This window comes from Erpetoichthys calabaricus, chromosome 4 (genome assembly GCF_900747795.2).
Source record: "Erpetoichthys calabaricus chromosome 4, fErpCal1.3, whole genome shotgun sequence".
Lineage (NCBI taxonomy): Eukaryota > Metazoa > Chordata > Cladistia > Polypteriformes > Polypteridae > Erpetoichthys > Erpetoichthys calabaricus.
In genome coordinates, this window is record NC_041397.2 from 14,326,397 (window position 1) to 14,347,657 (window position 21,261).

The following is a 21,261-nucleotide window of genomic DNA, read 5'->3' on the forward strand; positions in this document are numbered from 1 at the left end:
CCTCTCAAGGAGATTGGTTCCAGAGTCCAAGCTGTGCGTCAAGGTGAGCCCGACTATATCTAGCCGGAACCTCTCAACCTCACGCACAAGCTCAGGCTTCTTCCCCTTCAGAGAGGTGACATTCCCAAGAGCCAGCTTCTGTAGCCGAGGATCGGACCGCCAAGGTCCCCGCCTTCTGCCACCACCCAACTCACACTGCACCCGACCTCCTTGGCCCCTCTCATAGGTGGTGAGCCCATGGGAAGGGGGACCCACGTTGCCTCTCCGGGCTGTGCCCGGCCAAGCCCCATGGGTGCAGGCCCGGCCACCAGGCGCTCGCCATCGAGCCCCACCTCCAGGCCTGGCTCCAGAGGGGGGCCCCGGTGACCCGTGTCCGGGCGAGGGAAAACGCTGTCCAAAGTTTTCAATCATCATAGAAGATTTGTTTAACCGCTCTTTGTCTCATCCCTCACCTAGGACCAGTTTGCCTTGGGTGGCCCTACCAGGGGCATAAAGCCCCGGACAACAGAGCTCCTAGGATCATTGGCACACGCAAACCCCTCCACCACGATAAGGTGGCGGTTAAAGCAGGGGTACAACCAGATACAACTCCCACCTCCGGCAGAACTTCGACCACATCCCAAGGGAGGTGGGGAACATTGAGTCCGAATGGGCCATGTTCCGTGCCTCTATTGTTGAGGCAGCTGACCAGAGCTATGGCCGTAAGGTGGTTGGTGCCTGTCGTGGCGGCAATCCCCGAACCCGTTGGTGGACACCGGCGGTGAGGGATGCCGTCAAGCTGAAGGAGTCCTACAGGACCTTTTTGTCCTGTGGGACTCTGGAGGCAGCTGATAGCTACTGGCAGGCCAAGCAGAATGTGGCTTTGGTGGTTGCTGAGGCAAAAACTCGGGCATGGGAGGAGTTTGGGGAGGCCATGGAGAACGACTTTCACATGGCTTCGAGGAGATTCTGGTCCACCATCCGGCGTCTCAGGAGGGGGGAAGCAGTGCAGTGTCAACACTGTATATAGTAGGGATGGTGCGCTGCTGACCTCGACTCGGGATGTTGTGGGTCGGTGGGGAGGAGTACTTCGAAGACCTCCTCAATCCCACTAACATGCCTTCCAATGAGGAAGCAGAGCCTGGGGACTCAGAGGTGGGCTCCCCCCCATCTCTGGGACTGAGGTCACCGAGGTGGTCAAAAAACTCCTTGGTGGCAGGGCCCCGGGGGTGGATGAGATACACCCGGAGTTCCTCAAGGCTCTGGATGTTGTAGGGCTGTCTTGGTTGACACGCCTCTGCAACATTGCATGGACATCAGGGACAGTGCCTCTGGATTGGCAGACCGGGGTGGTGGTCCCCCTCTTTAAGATGGGGGACCGGAGGGTGTGTTCCAACTACAGAGGGATCACACTCCTCAGCCTCCCAGGAAAAGTCTATTCGGGGGTCCTGGAAAGAAGGGTCCGTCGGATAGTCGAGCCTCGGATTCAGGAGGAACAGTGTGGTTTTCGTCCTGGTCACGGAACAGTGGACCAGCTCTACACCCTTAGCAGGGTCCTGGAGGGTGCATGGGAGTTTCCCCAACCAGTCTACATGTGTTTTGTGGACTTGGAAAAGGCATTCGACCGTGTCCCTCAGGGAATCCTGTGGGGGGTACTCCGAGAGTATGGGGTACCGGCCCCCCTGATAAGGGCTGTTCGGTCCCTGTACAATCGGTGCCAGAGCTTGGTCCGCATTGCTGGCAGTAAGTCGAACCCGTTTCCAGTGAGAGTTGGACTCCGCCAGGGCTGCCCTTTGTCACCGATTCTGTTCATAACTTTTATGGACAGAATTTCCTAGGCGCAGCCAGGGCGTTGAGGGGGTCGGTTTGGTGGACTCAGGATTGGGTCACTGCTTTTTGCAGATGATGTTGTCCTGTTTGCTTCATCAGGCCGTGATCTTCAGCTCTCTCTGGATTGGTTCGCAGCTGAGTGTGAAGCGGCTGGGATAGGAATCAGCCCCTCCAAATCCGAGACCATGGTCCTCAGGCGGAAAAGGGTGGAGTGCCCTCTCAGGGTTGGTAGCGAGATCTTGCCCCAAGTGGAGGAGTTCAAGTATCTCGGGGTCTTGTTCACGAGTGAGGGAAGAATGGAGCGTGAGATCGACAGGAGGATCGGTGCGGCATCCGCAGTAATGTGGGCTCTGCATCGGTCTGTCGTGGTGAAAAAGGAGCTGAGCTGCAAGGCGAAGCTCTCAATTTACCAGTCGATCTATGTTCCTACCCTCACCTATGGTCATGAGCTATGGGTAGTGACTGAAAGAACGAGATTACGAATACAAGCGGCTGAAATGAGTTTCCCCCGCAGGGTGTCTGAGCTTTCCCTTAAGAATAGGGTGAGAAGCTTAGTCATCCGGGAGGGCCTCAGAGTAGAGCCGCTGATCCTCCGCATCGAGAGGAGTCAGATGAGGTGGCTCGGGCATCTGATCAGGATGCATCCTGGACGCCTCCCTGGTGAGGTGTTCCGGGCACGTCTAACCGGGAGGAGGCCCCGGGGAAGACCCAGGACACGCTGGAGGGACTATGTCTCTCGACTGGCCTGGGAACGCCTTGGGATTCTCCCGGAAGAGCTAGAAAAAGTGGCCGGGGAGAGGGAAGTCTGGGCGTCTCTGCTCAAGCTGCTGCCCCCGCGACTCGACCTCGGATAAGCGGAAGAGGATGGATGGATGGATAGATGTCCAGATAATAAATATTGTCTATAGGATTGATTCAGATCAGTGGCCTGCTTCTCTGTTATTTCACTAAGAACATCCCTTTGACAAAGGGGCTCTTTATCAGGATGCTGAGTAAGAGAACCTTTCAAAAACCTCTCTTATGTACTCCACCCACTACCTCAGCTGGGTCAATTGGGCACAGAAAAACTGACACTTTATGGGTTAAAGAAGAACACATTCATGCAACTCCATTGATACAAAATTCAGTTTGGCCACCAATGACAACCATGCCACTTAAGAGAACACAAAACAGCTCCCAGGAACTCAACTCAATATTACTGGTATTTAAAAATGTGTAAAATATATATTTATTGATTGATTGATTGACTGATTGGCTATATTATTTGTCCTGTGAGTCTGCATTTTTGTTTATGTTTCTGAATCTGAATCAACCCGCCCCGTTCATCTAATCTAATGGCTGTTCCTGATGATTACTGCTCTTAATACTTTGCAGTTAGCTTGGGAAATTTAAAGCAGATTAACCAATATAAAAAGTTCAAATAAAAATAAGAACAAACAAGATTTACAAGAATGGCACAAACTAAAGAATCTACCTCTCTTAACATGACCTAAATACCGCTAAATTCAGATTTGAAGTGCCCAACGTACTAATTTCGATCACTACTATTTATCAACTTTTTTCCATGGGTTCTCAATTTGAAGTGATAGATCCCAGCTATTTTGCAGCACTGACTTTGGCCAGCATCCTTCGGCGTCCCTTATTTTATCTTTCAATAAGAGAACACCACCTGCCAACACCTTACTCAAAATATATGATCTTCAGGCCTTGTATAATAAAATGCCAGTGCCACAGAAAGCTGTAAAGCCACACATGTCTGAAGTGAGGAAACCCAGTCTGAGAGATGGAAAACTGGCATCACTTTGCATTTTGAAAATGGACCTCGAGAAAAAAATCTGATACAGAAACCTCTGAGAAAACTCTGGAAACATCCTCTGACCCATATTTACATGCCTTCTCTTTGATCTCCTCATACTCATCGTGGACTATTAAAGAGAGGGAAGCTTATCAGTTTAGGGCAGAAGTTCATAGTTTGTTCAGGTGTTGTGGCATAGTAATTTCATCACTTTCAAACTACTGGGCTTGTCAGTAACTCAAGAGTAACTAGTCTGTTAGGTAATACTTGTGTATTTATTTTCTTCCTCTGATGACCACCCTTAAATGCTGATCAACAGAATTTATAACAAAATTAAGAACAGAAAACTAAAGTGGTGTGGTTCAAAGACAAGAAATCACTGTTTGGCAGGTTTATACTTGGGACAGATACAAGTCTGTAGCTAAAGTAATTGTACCTTTAGTGTTTTTCCCACTAGTTTATCTAATATTATATGATGTTGTGCATTTATGAATAATATGTATAAGTCTATATTAATGTTCTTAGATGGAATAATTAAAAGGGGCCATGTACCCACTGCTAGGCCAAAAATCCGCTACTTGTATATAACTCAGTCAGAGTCTTGTGCAGAGCAGGAGTTTCCAAGACATTAGGAAAAATTAGAATGGTGAACACCTCACCATATTGTGTGTTGCGTGGTTTTCTATTAACTAGTTTCAAACTGTTGTGTAGGACTTCTGCTGTCTTCCTCCATCCTGTACATTGCTTTTCCCATTCAACAACAGATTCATAGGGCTGATGTTGATATTTTACTGTCTCTATCATTATGTAAATTGCTTTACTTAGGAGGTCAAGTTTTTCAGAACAATTACTGGGATTTCTAAAAGAACAATCAGTGGCAGGAAAGAAATAATTACAGCTGAGTGAGTGAGAGAGAGAGAGAGAGAGAGAGAGAGAGGGCGGCAGACAGACAACACAGCATTGTACTCTTGACTTTCATTAAACTTGAGCCAACTGTATCTAGTGGCATAATTATATGCATGATAAAGTTACCTGTACTCCTACATTCCATATGCTGTGGTCACATTCAGCCTGGCAGGTGTAATATAATTATTAAATGCCCAACCACATTCATCTGTGTGTAAATTAAGAGAGAATGTAGTCTTTAGGTGGTATAATGCAAGGAAACAACAACCACCACCATTCCAACCACAATTCTCCACAAAATATCAGGACTCAGTGTTTAAAAATGAATTGCATAGTCCAGGGGTAGGCAACGTCGGTCCTGGAGTGCCACAGTATGTGCAGGTTTTCATTCCAACCCAATTGCTTAATTAGAAACCAATCATTGCCAATCTCAGACCTTATTTAAATTTTATGGCTTGTTAGTCTGTGCAATGTAAGGCTTTTATATCGTAGATTTTTTTCCTTTCCAAGGATATCATCCAAATGATTTGAAGCCTAAAACAGATCATTTTCAGTCTGTCACATTTTTCTATTAAGTGTTTTATTAAATCAAACCGTGCATGATGAACACACACAGATGTAATTGGAAAAAAGCTAGCTGGAGAACTGCTGGCCGCTTTGTCTTTTACATCTTATTGCTAATAAGGAGCAATTAAAACACTGAATGCAGCAGTTTAAGATTGAAATAAGCAATTAAGGTTGGAGAACCTTAACAAGCGAGACCACTAAAATGAAGCATTAAAATGTCACTTAAGCAATATGTGCTTCATCAGCAATAATTGAGTTCTCGTTAAGGAACTGGGTTGGAACAAAAACCTGCACATACTGTGGCACTCCAGGACCGACGTTGCCTACCCCTGGCATAGTTAGTCATCATTAAGACAAAACAAATTCTAGACAGCTGCTTCAGACCTGGCAAATTTTGGGACTGCACATTTTGGCTTGCTTGTGAATTGTTTCACTAAATTGTTGAATGCAAACACAAAAGGCTAGAAATGAAAATATACTGCTCAAAAAAATTAAAGGAACACTTTTTAATGAGAGTATAGTATCAAGTCAATGCAACTTGTGTGTTATTGATCTGGTCAGTGCAGTGTCAGGGGGGGTTGTTAATCAGTTTCAGCTGCTTTGGTGTTAATGAAATTAACAAGTGCACTAGAGGGGCAACAATGAAACGACCCTCAAAACAGGAATGAATGGTTTAACAGGTGGAGCCACTGACAATTTTCCCTCCTCATCCGTTTTTTTCACTCGTTTTGCATTTGGCTACGGTCAGTGCCACTACTGATAGCATGAGGCCATACCTGGACCCTACAGAGGTGGCACAGGGAGTCCAACTTCTCCAGAATGGCACATCAATACGTGCCATTGCCAGGAGGTTTGCTGTGTCTCCCAGCACAGTCTCAAGGGCATGGAGGAGATTCCAGGAGACAGGCAGTTACTCTAGGAGAGCTGGACAGGGCCCCTCATAGAAGGTCCTTAACCCATCAACAGGACTGGTATCTGCTCCATTGGGCAAGGAGGAGCAGGATGAGGACTGCCAGAGCCTACAAAATGACCTCCAGTAGGCAGGCCACTGGTGTGAATGTCTCTGACCAAACAAACAGAAACAGACATCATAAGGGCCTGATGTCCTCTAGTGGTCCCTGTGCTCACTGCCCGCCCTACAGCATGGAGCTTGATTGGCATTTCCCACAGAATACCAGAATTGGCAGGTCCACCACTGGCGGGCGCCCTGTGATTTTCACAGATGACAGCAGGTTCACCATGACCACATGTGACAGATGTGAAAGGGTCTTGAGAAGCTGTGGAGAATGTTATGCTACCTGTAACATTGTTCAGAATGACTGGTTTGGTGGTCTGGGGAGGCATATCCATGGAGTGACGCACAGACCTCTACAGCCTATACAATAGTACCTGACTGCCATTAGGCATTGGGATGAAATCCTTGGACCCTTTGCTAGACCCTATGCTGGTGCATTGGGTCCTGGGTTCCTCCTGGTGCACGATAAAGCCCAGCCTCATGTGGCGAGAGTATGCAGGCAGTTCCTGGAGGATGAAGGAATTGATACCATTGACTGGCCCCCACGCTTGCCTGACCTAAATCCAACAGAACACTTCTGGGATGTTACAGTATGTTTCGGTCCATCTGACGCTACCGGGTTGCACCTCAGACTGTCCAGGAGCTCAGTGATGCCCTGGTCCAGATCTGGGAGGAGATCCCCCAGGACACTATCCATTGTTACATTAGGAGTAATGTTACAATGGATGATGAATCTGCTGTCTTTTAGTAACTGCTGCAATTATTGACATCAGCTGTTACCATGTCAGTCATATTCCCTCACAGTTCGAGTCTTACAAAGGAGATTAAATGGCAGCAATGCTAAGCAACAGGGCGTTTCAGGGGATAGGAAATATTAACAAAAGGACCCAAACAGTCAGCAATAGATCTTTGTAGTATAACAATAAAATCACAGCACCAGACTGCAGCATACAAGGAGTAAGAATGCCCACAGAGAGAGAGAGTGGACAGCCAATTAGCGTGGGTCACATTTCCATGACCTTGGGTCTCATAGATTGACCCTCTCTGATTTTCTCATATGTGAGCTGGCCTTAGTTTAATTTATCACACACACAAATATATTTGTTTTGGATTAGTTCCACATTAGGTTTTATAAATCGTTTTCATCTGCAGTAAACTAATAACTCAAAAACTGAAACTTGTAAAGTATGTAATTGTTTTCGTCAATTGTGAAAAAAATGCGCACTACAAAGTAAGCATATAGCCATTATCTTAAAAAACACACTGCTTTTAAAAAAGCAGAACAACAGTGTGAAACGGAGAATGAAAAGTACAGGGATTGTTTACGTAGACAAATCATCGCAGGAAAAAAAAGACTTTCCTTCAACATTATGGATCAAAAATTGTCATCACAGGTGCTGAGCAAGACACGCTGACTGCCTTGTGGCTTTGCTTTTCCAATGACAGCTAGCAAATGCAGCCATTTTTTTTTTAATTTTGTAAAATTGTTTTCTTGATAGTTCTAGCTATGCATTTATCTACAAATGCATATACAAATACACACACACACACGGGGCCTTTACCCCCTGCTTGCTTCGCTCGGCAATCCCGGGCCTGTGCTACGAGCTAGCCTCTTTGTGGTTCTGCTGCTCACATATATACACACGAGTCACGTGCACACGGGAGGCAGCAGGGAGGGTCTACAGGTACAGGGGAATAATCACGTATACAAATGCCTCTTCTTCCTTCCCTACAAGAGCAGTTAGATCTAGTCTCCTCCAACCTTCAACTCCAGACCATGACTTTGGATGACCATTTCCCTCCAGATGTCCCCATTCCATAGCAATAAAAAGCCAACAGCCTTGCTTTGCAGTCAGTCTACTATGGAACTCAGTTATTTATGACTACTTACTTGCTTATTTTTCAGCCAACCCCACGATGAAATTTGGTAGGGGGGGGCATGTTAATGGGGGCAATCCCCAAACCCTTCTTCATTGCATTCCGTCTCTCTTTACTATATATAAGTGAAGTGCTTTTCAAAAGGCTTAAACCATACTACTTTTCCCATTAAACATAACTAAATTATACTAACTTTAAAACATATATAACTGAATTTACACTTTGCATGTTGTTTGGTTTCCTGCAACTCTGAATCGGATTAACTGAGTATGCAAATATTATTGGGTTGAGTTTTTACTTAGTTTTTTTTTTTTTTTTTAATTCAACATGCATTATACATTTAAATTAATACAACTTTTCTGAGATAATAAATGGATAATGAAGATTGAGAAGACTTGACAGTTAAATACAGAAACAACTACTCACAGACAAGAGACATGAAAAATATGGCACATTTAAAGGTTTTAATAAGAGTTAATCTAGATGCTTGGGAGAACAAACCATAGCTGGAAAGTGCCAACATTGTGGCAGTGGGGTGGGTTTCTTCATAAACTCGAAAACAGAAGCGCAATAGTGACCAGACTGCCACTAACTCCACTCATTATGAAAAATAAAGTAATCAGAATTTTCTAAAATTAACTCCAGGTACCTTTGCATCTATTTTATAGCAGTTCTCAGGGTTGCTCATTTTGACACACTTGCCATCAATTCCCTGGAAGACGTACAAAATATCTCTTACTAGGGAGGCTTCACTTATTTCGACGCAGCCTTGACAGAAGAGAAAGAAACATATGCTTCAGTGTAACATTAACATTTACAAGTATGAATAGGTCACCAGTTAATCACATTTAATGACACAGGCTCTTTAAATGCTAAAGATATAAGAAGCAGTAAACATTTTACTTTTTTATGACATACTATAAAACAAAAAGGCATTATATCACTGGAGGCAATTTCATATGACGAGCCAAAATGTCAATTATTGTATGATTTGAAATAAAGTATAACAACATCAATGAAAATGAAGTGCCTAAAAAGAGCCCCAAATCTTCACAAATTTGTATTATCAGAACTCACTATTTGCATCACAGTCACGTCTAGATCTTGGAACACTACGTGTCATGGAGTTGGGAAGGCCCTTTGAGGTAGATGTTGGCACTGAAGGTGGGACTGCAGAGAGATTCCAGGCAAGCCGAGAACCAAGTTGCTGACGGAGTGAGTCTCCCACTACTTGTGTCTGGTGCCTGAAACACAAAGAGCACAGCAGTACAATAAGAGACTACTACTATAAAGCAGGCATGCTTCAGCCTGCAAACATACCTACTATATTATCCATGCTAATGGGTATTATCATACAATTGTTGTTGTATGATTAGCTAGAGCTAAAGTCTCACGTAGCCCGTGTCAGACATTTATCCATGATAGAGATTTCTTTCAAAGTTAAGGCCGGGGTCAAATGCAGGCAAAGTTATCAAAAAGCAGAAAAGAAAGAGGATTGTGGATGAGGTGGCAATAAACTACACACATATGGGACCAGAAGTCAATATTATATTATGCTTAAGACTTGTACACTCTCATAGTATTCCAACATCACAATAAAGCTACTTATTTGGAGTATTCATTACTAGTTAAAACACACTGCATCATTATAACAACTACAAAAAAAAAAAAACTGATAATAAAGATAATTCTTTATATAATACTTTTCTCACTACTCTAGCGCTTTACACAGTGAGTGGGGAGCCACTTCAACCATCACTAACATACAGCATCCACCTGGATGATGCGACGGCAGCCATTTTGCACCAGTATGTTCACTACACATTAGCTGTGGTAAAGGGGCGAGAGAGAGATAGCCAATTAGAGAAAAGAGAAAGGGAATGATTGGGGGCAGAATGACCAGGCCAAGGTGGGCAATTTAGCCAGGACATCAGGATACACTCTACTCTTTATGAAGGATGCCCAGGGATCTTTAATGACCAGAGAGAGAATCAGGACCTGGATTTTAATTCTCATCCGAAGGATAGTGCCGTTTTTACAGCACAGTGTCCTTGTCACTGTATTGGGGCATTGGGATTCATATTCAGACCTCAGGGTAAGTGCCCCCTTGTTGCTGATCTAGCATCAACCCAAGCATTCCCTAGTTGGTCTCCCATCCAAGTACTGGCCAGGCCCAAACATGCTTAGCTTCAGGTGGATGACCTCTTCTGAAGTGTATGTGGAATGGCTACTGAACAAAAATGAATCTTGCATTTTCCAAAGGCTTATTGTTTCAAATTAATCAGTGATCAGCTGTCTGATTTAACAAAAAAGGTAAGTGTATTGGATGGTAAAAAAATACTGGAGTTGCCTCTGTGATATGAGAAAGCACTTTGAATAAGTGGTGAGCAACAGTATTTCAAATTGTGAAGGAACTGAGCAAACTGAAGACAGAAAGCACAGTGGAAGACCTTAAAAGCTGTCTGAATCTCACCAACAGTACTTAAAAGTCAATACATCAAGGGACAGAAAGAAATCCAGAAATTCAGGACATGCTTCAACCATACAAGGAAGTCTTGAAGCTCCTGTAGAATGTGTTACGGCTAATGAACCACACTTGTAGAAAGAAAACAAGGCAAAAATGGAGTACATGAGAGACCATAAATCATAAAACTACAATCAGTGGGTGGAAGTCTTAAGAAGCAAATAATGCAATTTTGAATTTTTTTGTTTCCCCAAAGGCACCTGGACGTCAGAGGGAGAGTTGGTAAGAAGTACTGATGTCCGTCAAAATGACTGCATGACCGCAACACCGTCATGATCTCCACTGTGATTATAAGAACAGCAAACAATTTATTATTTGAGTAGCCCAAAAATTGCACAAGGAAGCCCTAAATGGGATTTAACAGACCATGTTTTGTAACAGCCCCCCAGCCTTGACTCTGAAAGACGACAAGAAAAAGAAACATGCACACAAAAAATTAGAGAGAGACCCCCTTCCAGCTGGTACACAATGGGTGTCAAAATATGTGGTAAATACAACACACAAGTAATCTTCTTCACAGAGCTAAATGGGCAATCTATCAGAATACGACAGTACAAACTGCTTGGCTTTTGCACGGCACTCCTCACTAAGTACAGGCACAGAGTGCCACAACAACTCTCAAGGCAAAATGCCAGGAATAGAACATACCATTCATTAAATACAGAACTATTACATACTGTACAAGGATAAAGATTTGTTAAAATAAATCAAAAACAAAGTGGAAACTAATTAACATAAATGGAAAAACCACAATATCAATCCATCAGGCAATTGTAGAACCACGTTCAACTTGTAGGAAAAGGAATCACTGACAAGTCAGAGTCCTGGAGACCTCAGCCAACAAGCAGCCGCCACCCTACTGGCCATTCCACAGCCAAGTCAGTGCTGGGAAGGCCAATTGGATGGAAGGACCCTTCTATCTGATGATGCCAGTGAGATGAGTTTTCCATAGACAGGTAAAACACTTGACAGCGGAGCAGTGGCACCAAGTGTCACATGAGGATACCGAGAAGAGAAACAGAATAACTAGTGGTGTAGGGGATTCTTTTCAGAAAGTCACCTCTACCTTTTACTCAAGGATGTCTTTTGAGTACTTTACACAACACTACTAAAAAAATCAATATAAAATGTTGAACATTGCAAAAAGTTAATGTCATGTTTTCTATTCCACATACCTTTGTTTCTGTATTCATGCCTAACCCTGGACAACTTAAGTAGGCTCTTACACAATATATAGCCAATGCTGTAGTTCTAGAGTGAAAACACATTCTTCCAGGATACCCATATATCAATGAGAAAGACGTAATTCTCTTTAGGTTTACCATTATTCTCTCAGCTAGAAAAATCACCATGTTCAAAGTAATAAGCTAAACAAATAAGGTGAGGAACCAAAAGCATCTCTCAAAACTGAAAACACACCCTTGTTCTCCCAGGCACAAAACTGAAGTCATTATTCAGACATCTCAAATGTAAAAGCCTAATTAATATTTAAAATGACACTTTAAGTAACAGATTCCTAATTGCCTCACAAAGAAACAGACAACTTCAGAAAAAATGGCAAATGAAGGAAGTGCATCAATGAAGCCTAATTGTACATTAAATTCTAGCCACCAACAATTTATTGCCCTCATGCCAGTACTAGAGTGAAGCTACCAACAGAAAAAGCAGTGCAGTCCACAAATAAAATGCACATTTAAAAGCACCACTTTTCAAAACTAAAACAAAAAAATTATAATTTATGACAGACAGACGCAGACAATGCACACTTTGGAGGAAAGCAGCTATTCCTATCAACCTGCTTTACTCCAACACAGAAAACTGTAATGACCATAAAAGCTTTGCAAAATACAGCCAAAATAATTCCATTTATGGTCCTATCTTTAAGTACAAGGAAGATAATTGGATGTTAATCCCACTGGTGCAGAAACATGCAACAGCAATACAGTACAGTATGTGATAGGAAGGCACAGTAGATGACCAAAAATATAAATACAACAGTATTAAACAAAACAAGTAAAAATGTAACAGTAGGAGTCAAACTAGTCTGGAGTGTAGAATAATGCCCTTGAAGAAGTCAGGTGACCTGTTGTAATATGAATATTTTGACAGTCTGATTCTTAATGATAGCCTCAAGCCCCCCAAAACAACTGAACTGGATTAAGCAGGTTTGACATTATATTTTCTTAACACTAAGGACCCTCCTTGGCTTTGTTTCTCTACTCTACAAAAACTTAGACTTTAAATTTGTTCTCTCCTCCCTTGTATAAATACACTAAGACAGGACCAGCTGACATTACTATGTAGTTATTGTTTTTGAAGACTAGGGGCTTTGTCCTCTACTCGCTTCGCTTGCCAACCCCCGGGCAGCTCCTACACGCTAGCCAATTCGCAGCTCTGCTGCTTGCATATGGGGAATCGGATGTACAATTTAAACAGATTGTTACATATGCATAATAGACCTAACTATTTTACATTACAGCGAGTAATTAACCATAGTTAAAAACAGTAAAATGTAATAAATTGAAAGAAAGTTATGTTTCATGTTGCGTTAAGAGGTATTTGTTGCGTTATACGTTTTCGTTCTTTGGCTTTGAAATTAACATGCAAATACTTTTTAAACTTACACTTTTAGATAGATAGATACTTTATTAATCCCATTTTACTGTAAAACTTCAGTAAAAACAATATTTGGAATTAACTTTTCGTCAATCGTTCTTTGGCTTTGAAATTAACATGCAAATACTTTTTAAACTTACACTTTTACTGTAAAACTTCAGTAAAAACAATATTTGGAATTAACTTTTCGTCAATATCACACTGAATTTTGATTCCATGTTTGGACTTACATTGTGGCAGCGCAACATGTAACTGCCCGTCAGTGAATATTGTTTCTTTCTCTCTAATAAATAAACCAACTTTTTCGAATGTTTGTTCCTGTGATTTGTTAATTGTCATAGCAAAAGCTAATCGGACAGGAAACTGTTAACGTTTTAATATGAATGGCATATAAAGATCTCCTTTGGTGTCTAATGTTTTCCGCGGAAGAAATACTACATTACTTTTCTTGTCGTCTGTTAAAATTTTACATGTCAGAATTGTTCGACCAATTTTGAATACAACTAATCTTGTCCTATTGCATAGCCCATCACTCAGACATAAATTACGCAATAACATTACGATACATCCTTCTTTCAATAGTAATTTGGCCAGTGGAAGACTAGATGGTGTTAACAGTTGTAGATATTCTACAGGATATTGTAAGTCGATGTTTTCATCTTCCTCACCATCACCACCAACTGTTTCAGCATAGTCCACTGATACGCATTTAACCAATTTGCAGTGTAACCGACTGACAATTTTCGAGTTCATTCGTTTGACTTCATCATTTCTCGGTGCTAGGATTGCCTGTGTACTCATTTCTTCAGTTGATAACCCTTCGGGATGAAATTCTTCATTACGATTTGGATCTTCTTTTATTGGGAATTTAAAGGGCAGAAAATGTAAAAATTTAGAAGAGATGAGAGAGCAGGAACTGTGTCTAACAAACCTCTCATTCGTGTGAATGGTTGAGAGGACCACGAGCGTGGGCCGTTAACCGGAAATGGTTGAGAGGAGGGAGGGATTTGAAAAAATCTCTTGCCAATTGTCTTGTCTTAAGATTTTGTTTTATAATAGAGAGATATAAGACCGTAATTAAAACAGCTACAAATTATTAAAAACATATTTGTATAGTTTACTGCTTATGGTGGATACTGTTGTGCTCAGCATAGTTGATTAAATTTTATTAATTGTAAAGAACCAGTGCCCTGTCCAGGGCTGCTTTCTGCACTTGTTCTGAGTGTTGCTGTGATAAGCTGCTTCTCCTTTTGACGCTGAATTGGATCAAGTGGATAGGAGAATGATATTGAAACTTATATACCACTTTGAGATTAAAATTGATCAGTACAAAACTACAATGAACTACTAAAAATGTGCTCACACTGAAGCAAGCAACCATTCTATACATTAATCATCACATTGTAATGGGATTGGGTACAGTTCAGGTTCTAACCAATCTGGCATGTACTGCTACCTTTAACACTTTAAATGTGAGGTACGAATTAACTCTTAGGTAGCCTTGCCACCACTTCTCAATTACCCAGTACATTGCTGCTATCTAGTGGATAGCCACAGAATTTTATTTGGTGGAACAGCTTGCGGAAAATAGTGTTATAAATAGTCCACAGTTACATCATTGAAAAATTGGCATAAAGTTGCTGATGTTTTGAAACAACTAGATTTATTGCAAGATGAATATTTTAATGATAATAACAGTGACTGAGATAGTGACAAACAAGTGGATGATGTGTAACCTGTGGGCTCTAGAACTGATGCAGATTGCTGCTCCAAATGCATTTCTTCATCACAAGGTGTTTGACTTGTCACAATTGTCAGGACAGCACTACATGGACATTATGCCGCCCACTGAGCACAAACAGTCACCCAGTACCAAATGTGCTATATGGAACAAGCACAGACAGCACAACGAAACGTGTTACACATTTTTGTGCTTCTAAGCCATGCTTTAAGGACTAACTTTTAGTCATGGTGCTGCAGAAAACAATGTAATTAACAGTCTTTTTATATTTTCATTTGATTTATTTACAAAGTTTTAACAGAGTTACTGCAGATAATAAAACCACTGCTATATAATACATTTATTTACATTCTTTTTGATATGGTTCATTATTACATGTGCAGAGACTGTAGCATCAGCCCAGCAGTAAATGTGTTTCACAGTAAATGAATTCAGAGAATTAGACTGCATAATGATCTCCTATTAATATTCACTACCAAAAGAGCCAGTTTGATGTTGCTCAGGATGTACAACTATACAGAATGCTTGATCATACTCAATTATCAGAATTATGTTTTGGCAAAGCCAATGAAACTAGAACTGTCAGGTAATGCTCATACTGGATAATTTTCATTTTTTAAGCTATTATTTTACCCTAAACAAACCTTGCCTTTGTAGAGTCAGAATTCCCGCCTCTATAATTTTAAGTAATTTAACAATGCTTCTTTAAAAGAACACCAATATTATACAAACAAGATATACTAAATATACACCCAGGCCTCGCTAAAGAACTTTTTACTGTTAAAAATATTCATTTAATAAAATACAAATAATTTATAACTAAAAATCCACCATGGAAGCATTTAATTAGGAAATGTAACCCATCTTGCTGAAAATGGGAGAGAAAGAGTAAAGTTTCATGCATGCATGCTGCTGTGCCATCACACCCAAGCAGTTGTACAGCCGTTTACTATACACTGGGCAAAGGATCATGTTTTTGTTTCTTCTTAAGTGGTATCTGCCATAAGCTTGTGGTTAGGATCTTCAAGGAAGGCCCGGCCCTCACTGTCAAAAGAGACTGCATTGACATTTAAGAAATGGAAATTGAACCTGCAGAGTGCGCCAATTCACTGTTGACCTTCGCCTCACAACTGATTTCCACTCCTCCCAGCTCTAAGTGCCATACAAGCACCACACAAATAAATAAGAAAATTGCTTGTAGGAATTGTTTATTAAATATGTAGTTTAACACTAGAATTACCAGCGCCTACGAAAAAACTCGTAAATCCGTCCCACCTTAAATCGCGTCTTAAATCCGTTTGCACCTCTCCGCCAGAGGCCTTTGTCATCTAAATGTGCTGATAAAGCTACTAGCAGCCAGCTATTCCATCCCCCCACCGACTTAGAATGAACTTCTCTCCTAGCTCAAGCCTTGCCTTGATTTGATTACCTGGGATTGAAGTGGAGTTTTACAGTGGAAATAATTCTAGCGTTATTTGGAATACACGCATTTCATGTGTGTTCCATTTCTATAGTTGGCTGTGCAAACACATTTTTAAAACAGAAACGTTTTTCATATTCTAATAGTAAATGACAAAATGTAGGCATAAACTATATAACGTATGAAGCCTGAAGTCCATATATCAAAGAAACACTTTCACAAAAGGTACAAATAAAAGAACACGTGCGCCTTCATTCAAAAAAAAAAAAAAAAAAAAAAAAAAGCCGCGTTAGCATGCCACATTGACACTCTTACTACAACCGCCGCAGTGGCGTAGTGTTATCAGCGCCTGACTGGGAGTCAGAGGGTGGCGAGTTCGATTCCGCACGGCTCCACTTCGAGAAATTAACTGCTCTTATTCTTACAATTTTAGAATAACAATATAAATTTGATTTCAGTCTGTAACAGGCGGTGTAACTTATGATACTGGTAAAGGTTAGCTTTTTTTTTTTTTTTTAATTCACTTTTCATTCTCGCAGTCACATTCAGAATCAATCCATACAACCCCATCTGACACAGCTGGTTTCACATAAATAAAAGTGCACTTTTATTCAAGACTATAACCGAAGAATAAAGAAAGCAAGTTACAGTTGGTGGTTGATACGACAGCTTGCGTGGTGCAATGTTAAGAACTGCTGATTTCCGATCCGTGCTATATAAAATCATCACATTCAAATATTAACAGTTCCCACACACCCAAGGTCCGCCATTCCTACATTTACAACATGTGTACTTGTTGCAGTGTACACACCTCTCTGTGCTATGGTTCCTATTACAGTGAATGAGCACCTGACACTGTACTTTCTTCCCTGGGGGAAGCTGAGGTCTTAGAACGGAAGTTTGTTGACGCTGTATCATCTTTTCTTTTTCCATCGCCTTTTCCTGTAAGAAGCGACGACGAAGTTCCTCTGCAAGGTGAGCCATGAACACGCTTCTTTCCTCAGCGGACCCCGTGCATGCCTTATACAGTACGTGTGCGTTCATCGCTGCTAGGTCAAGGATGTTGTACGACACAGCAACCGGCCACCTGCGTGTTCCTGTGCGCACTGAACAAGCACGCGCCTCCTGGTTCATGATGTCAACGCCACGCTGGGGAAAAAAGAAAGACAAATATATGTGACATTTTGAAGAAATCATTTTATCACCAGAAGAGCACCAGAATACTTCGTCACACTAGTATTTTTTTCATTAGCATACCTTCATGTGGTTGTAGTCTGTGACCGTGTTTGTTTGTTTTTTTTTATCTTGCCCAATCTCCACATCATGGTGCATTGTGCTGAGAATGCAGACAGACTTCATCTTTTTGGGCACATACACTGTCAGCATGGCACTGGGAGATCTAAACACCAGCGTGGAGAATTGTTCATGTACTGAACTGACTTTAGCTGCAGGTGGAAGTTCCCGTCGCACTTTATTCATGGTGCCAAGCAGAGTTGTATTGCGGTGCAGCAGTCTATTAGCCAGCGAAAGTGACGTGAAGAAGTTGTCTGTTGTTACGGTTCTGCCTTTTTGGATTGCGGCAGATTTGGAGACAAAGTACATGTGCAATGCCACTCCTTATTTAGGAAAAGATCCCAGTCGTCCCACGGGAGAAAGACTTTCCGAGTCTGTGGTCATAAAGCTTATGGAGCCATTTCTGGACAAAGGCAGAACCGTAACAACAGACAACTTCTTCACGTCACTTTCGCTGGCTAATAGACTGCTGCACCGCAATACAACTCTGCTTGGCACCATGAATAAAGTGCGACGGGAACTTCCACCTGCAGCTAAAGTCGGTTCAGTACATGAACAATTCTCCACGCTGGTGTTTAGATCTCCCAGTGCCATGCTGACAGTGTATGTGCCCAAAAAGATGAAGTCTGTCTGCATTCTCAGCACAATGCACCATGATGTGGAGATTGGGCAAGATAAAAAAAAACAAACAAACACGGTCACAGACTACAACCACATGAAGGTATGCTAATGAAAAAAATATTAGTGTGACGAAGTATTCTGGTGCTCTTCTGGTGATAAAATGATTTCTTCAAAATGTCACATATATTTGTCTTTCTTTTTTCCCCAGCGTGGCGTTGACATCATGAACCAGGAGGCGCGTGCTTGTTCAGTGCGCACAGGAACACGCAGGTGGCCGGTTGCTGTGTCGTACAACATCCTTGACCTAGCAGCGATGAACGCACACGTACTGTATAAGGCATGCACGGGGTCCGCTGAGGAAAGAAGAGTGTTCATGGCTCACCTTGCAGAGGAACTTCGTCGTCGCTTCTTACAGGAAAAGGCGATGGAAAAAGAAAAGATGATACAGCGTCAACAAACTTCCATTCTAAGACCTCAGCTTCCCCCAGGGAAGAAAGTACAGTGTCAGGTGCTCATTCACTGTAATAGGAACCATAGCACAGAGAGGTGTGTACACTGCAACAAGTATACATGTTGTAAATGTAGGAATGGCGGACCTTGGGTGTGTGGGAACTGTTAATATTTGAATGTGATGATTTTATATAGCACGGATCGGAAATCAGCAGTTCTTAACATTGCACCACGCAAGCTGTCGTATCAACCACCAACTGTAACTTGCTTTCTTTATTCTTCGGTTATAGTCTTGAATAAAAGTGCACTTTTATTTATGTGAAACCAGCTGTGTCAGATGGGGTTGTATGGATTGATTCTGAATGTGACTGCGAGAATGAAAAGTGAATTAAAAAAAAAAAAAAAAGCTAACCTTTACCAGTATCATAAGTTACACCGCCTGTTACAGACTGAAATCAAATTTATATTGTTATTCTAAAATTGTAAGAATAAGAGCAGTTAATTTCTCGAAGTGGAGCCGTGCGGAATCGAACTCGCCACCCTCTGACTCCCAGTCAGGCGCTGATAACACTACGCCACTGCGGCGGTTGTAGTAAGAGTGTCAATGTGGCATGCTAACGCGGTTTTTTTTTTTTTTTTTTTTTTTTTGAATGAAGGCGCACGTGTTCTTTTATTTGTACCTTTTGTGAAAGTGTTTCTTTGATATATGGACTTCAGGCTTCATACGTTATATAGTTTATGCCTACATTTTGTCATTTACTATTAGAATATGAAAAACGTTTCTGTTTTAAAAATGTGTTTGCACAGCCAACTATAGAAATGGAACACACATGAAATGCGTGTATTCCAAATAACGCTAGAATTATTTCCACTGTAAAACTCCACTTCAATCCCAGGTAATCAAATCAAGGCAAGGCTTGAGCTAGGAGAGAAGTTCATTCTAAGTCGGTGGGGGGATGGAATAGCTGGCTGCTAGTAGCTTTATCAGCACATTTAGATGACAAAGGCCTCTGGCGGAGAGGTGCAAACGGATTTAAGACGCGATTTAAGGTGGGACGGATTTACGAGTTTTTTTGTAGGCTCTGGTAATTCTAGTGTTAAAGGTGTTCATGGCTGATATTATTCTAAAATGCTGCAATGAAATGCAATTTTCCCCAGCAGCGATAGAAATGAGAACATTTTGCACAAAACACCTTGATGAGAGTTTGAAATTCTTTATCACAGTTTCTATATCTAACTTCAAGAATTAACTTCAGTTATTTTATGATAAATACAAAGAAGAATTAAAATAACATTAAAATGCTAAATTAACTATTCAATGCACGTGTCTACATTACTTCATCCAACAGACAGTAACTAAATTAATCAGCATTAAAAGTTTTCTATTTTTCAGGAATCCATTTTCCCTCCACAGCTTTCATTGAAGTTTCGCTGATGACAATAGAAAAGCAATAAAGTAATATTTAACTTTGTTCTATTTTTGTAATTTGACCACACTTCTCTTTGTGAGAGACCAAAGGAAATGACTTTCAAGCTGGTCATTCTTCAGGCCAAACACAATGTCCATAACATATGGCATATGTAAATCACATGAACATTCTGAGGAGCAGCTCTTTGATCCTTACTTGTTTCTCTATCAAAACATGCACAAACAAACTGGGAAGACCTAATGAGCTTACCCTGGAATTATCGATGGGGGGGTTGCAGTTGGGCCATTCATTGCATATACACCAAGGCTGCTGATGCCACTGCTGCCCATGCTGCCAGAGCTCTGTGCTGACTGCGTCCTGTCAGGATAATTCAGCGGGAGGCTCTGTGGCCTTGCACAGTAGTAAGGGGTAGAATGAGCATCCCTTGGCAAAGCCTGAGCAAACAGTGTGGTAAAATTGGCAACCTAGCATTGGAAGAGCACATTTTGGATTTGTTAAGATTTACAAAGAAAAACCTGGAAGTAGCACACACTAAAAAGCACATAAAATATTTCCCCACCCAGGTTTTAACTTGGGAAAGAGATGGGCAAGAAACGTACCCTGTTGGGTGGTTTGCGGGGGTCTTCAGATAGACTAAGCAAGAGGTAGAGAATAGACCATCTGTTTTTCAGCACTCCCTTCAAATGAAAAAAGGCAAAAGTTACCAAAACAATAAACACTTTTTCAAACATTACAACATCAAATATAGGAATTTATAAGGAAAACTGGATAAATCTTTACTTCAATAAGAAAAATATATACTATCTTAATTCTTACAGCATTTTAACCTGCACCTGCTAAAGACTGCATAGGATGCTGCATGAAAAGAACACAACCTTCCTAACTTTTTGCTTATGAATTAACTAGGGGGCTCCGCCCCCTGCTCGCTTCGCTCGCCAACCCCTGGCGTTGGGGCATGACAAAGAGTGAGATGTATGAATTAGATATAGAATAGTGTGCAGGTGTAGATGATGCATATAGAAAGCCAAAAATACAGTGTTTGGCACAGAGTAATGGTGTAGTGGAATATTTCTTTGTACACAACATTAGTAGTAAAGATGGTGTCCTGTCCTTGAATGAGTCTTCCTTGGCATGGAGCATTTATAACTTTAACTTTAACGTCAGATGAACGTCGAACACGTGAGAAGGCAACATAA

The 21,261-nt window shown here is 41.5% G+C and overlaps 1 protein-coding gene across 1 annotated transcript in view; it reads right to left on the reverse strand.

Annotated features, from left to right (window-relative positions):
- tubgcp3 (tubulin, gamma complex associated protein 3) overlaps window positions 1-21,261 on the reverse strand; it is a 92,439-nt gene that overhangs the window by 46,144 nt on the left and 25,034 nt on the right. Inside the window, exons 4-7 of the mRNA XM_051926334.1 lie at window positions 20,665-20,742; window positions 20,315-20,529; window positions 9,048-9,214; window positions 8,620-8,738 (exon numbers count right to left, since the gene is read on the reverse strand). Coding sequence (XP_051782294.1) covers window positions 8,620-8,738; window positions 9,048-9,214; window positions 20,315-20,529; window positions 20,665-20,742 — 579 coding nt within the window. The remainder of the gene's footprint in view (window positions 1-8,619; window positions 8,739-9,047; window positions 9,215-20,314; window positions 20,530-20,664; window positions 20,743-21,261) is intronic.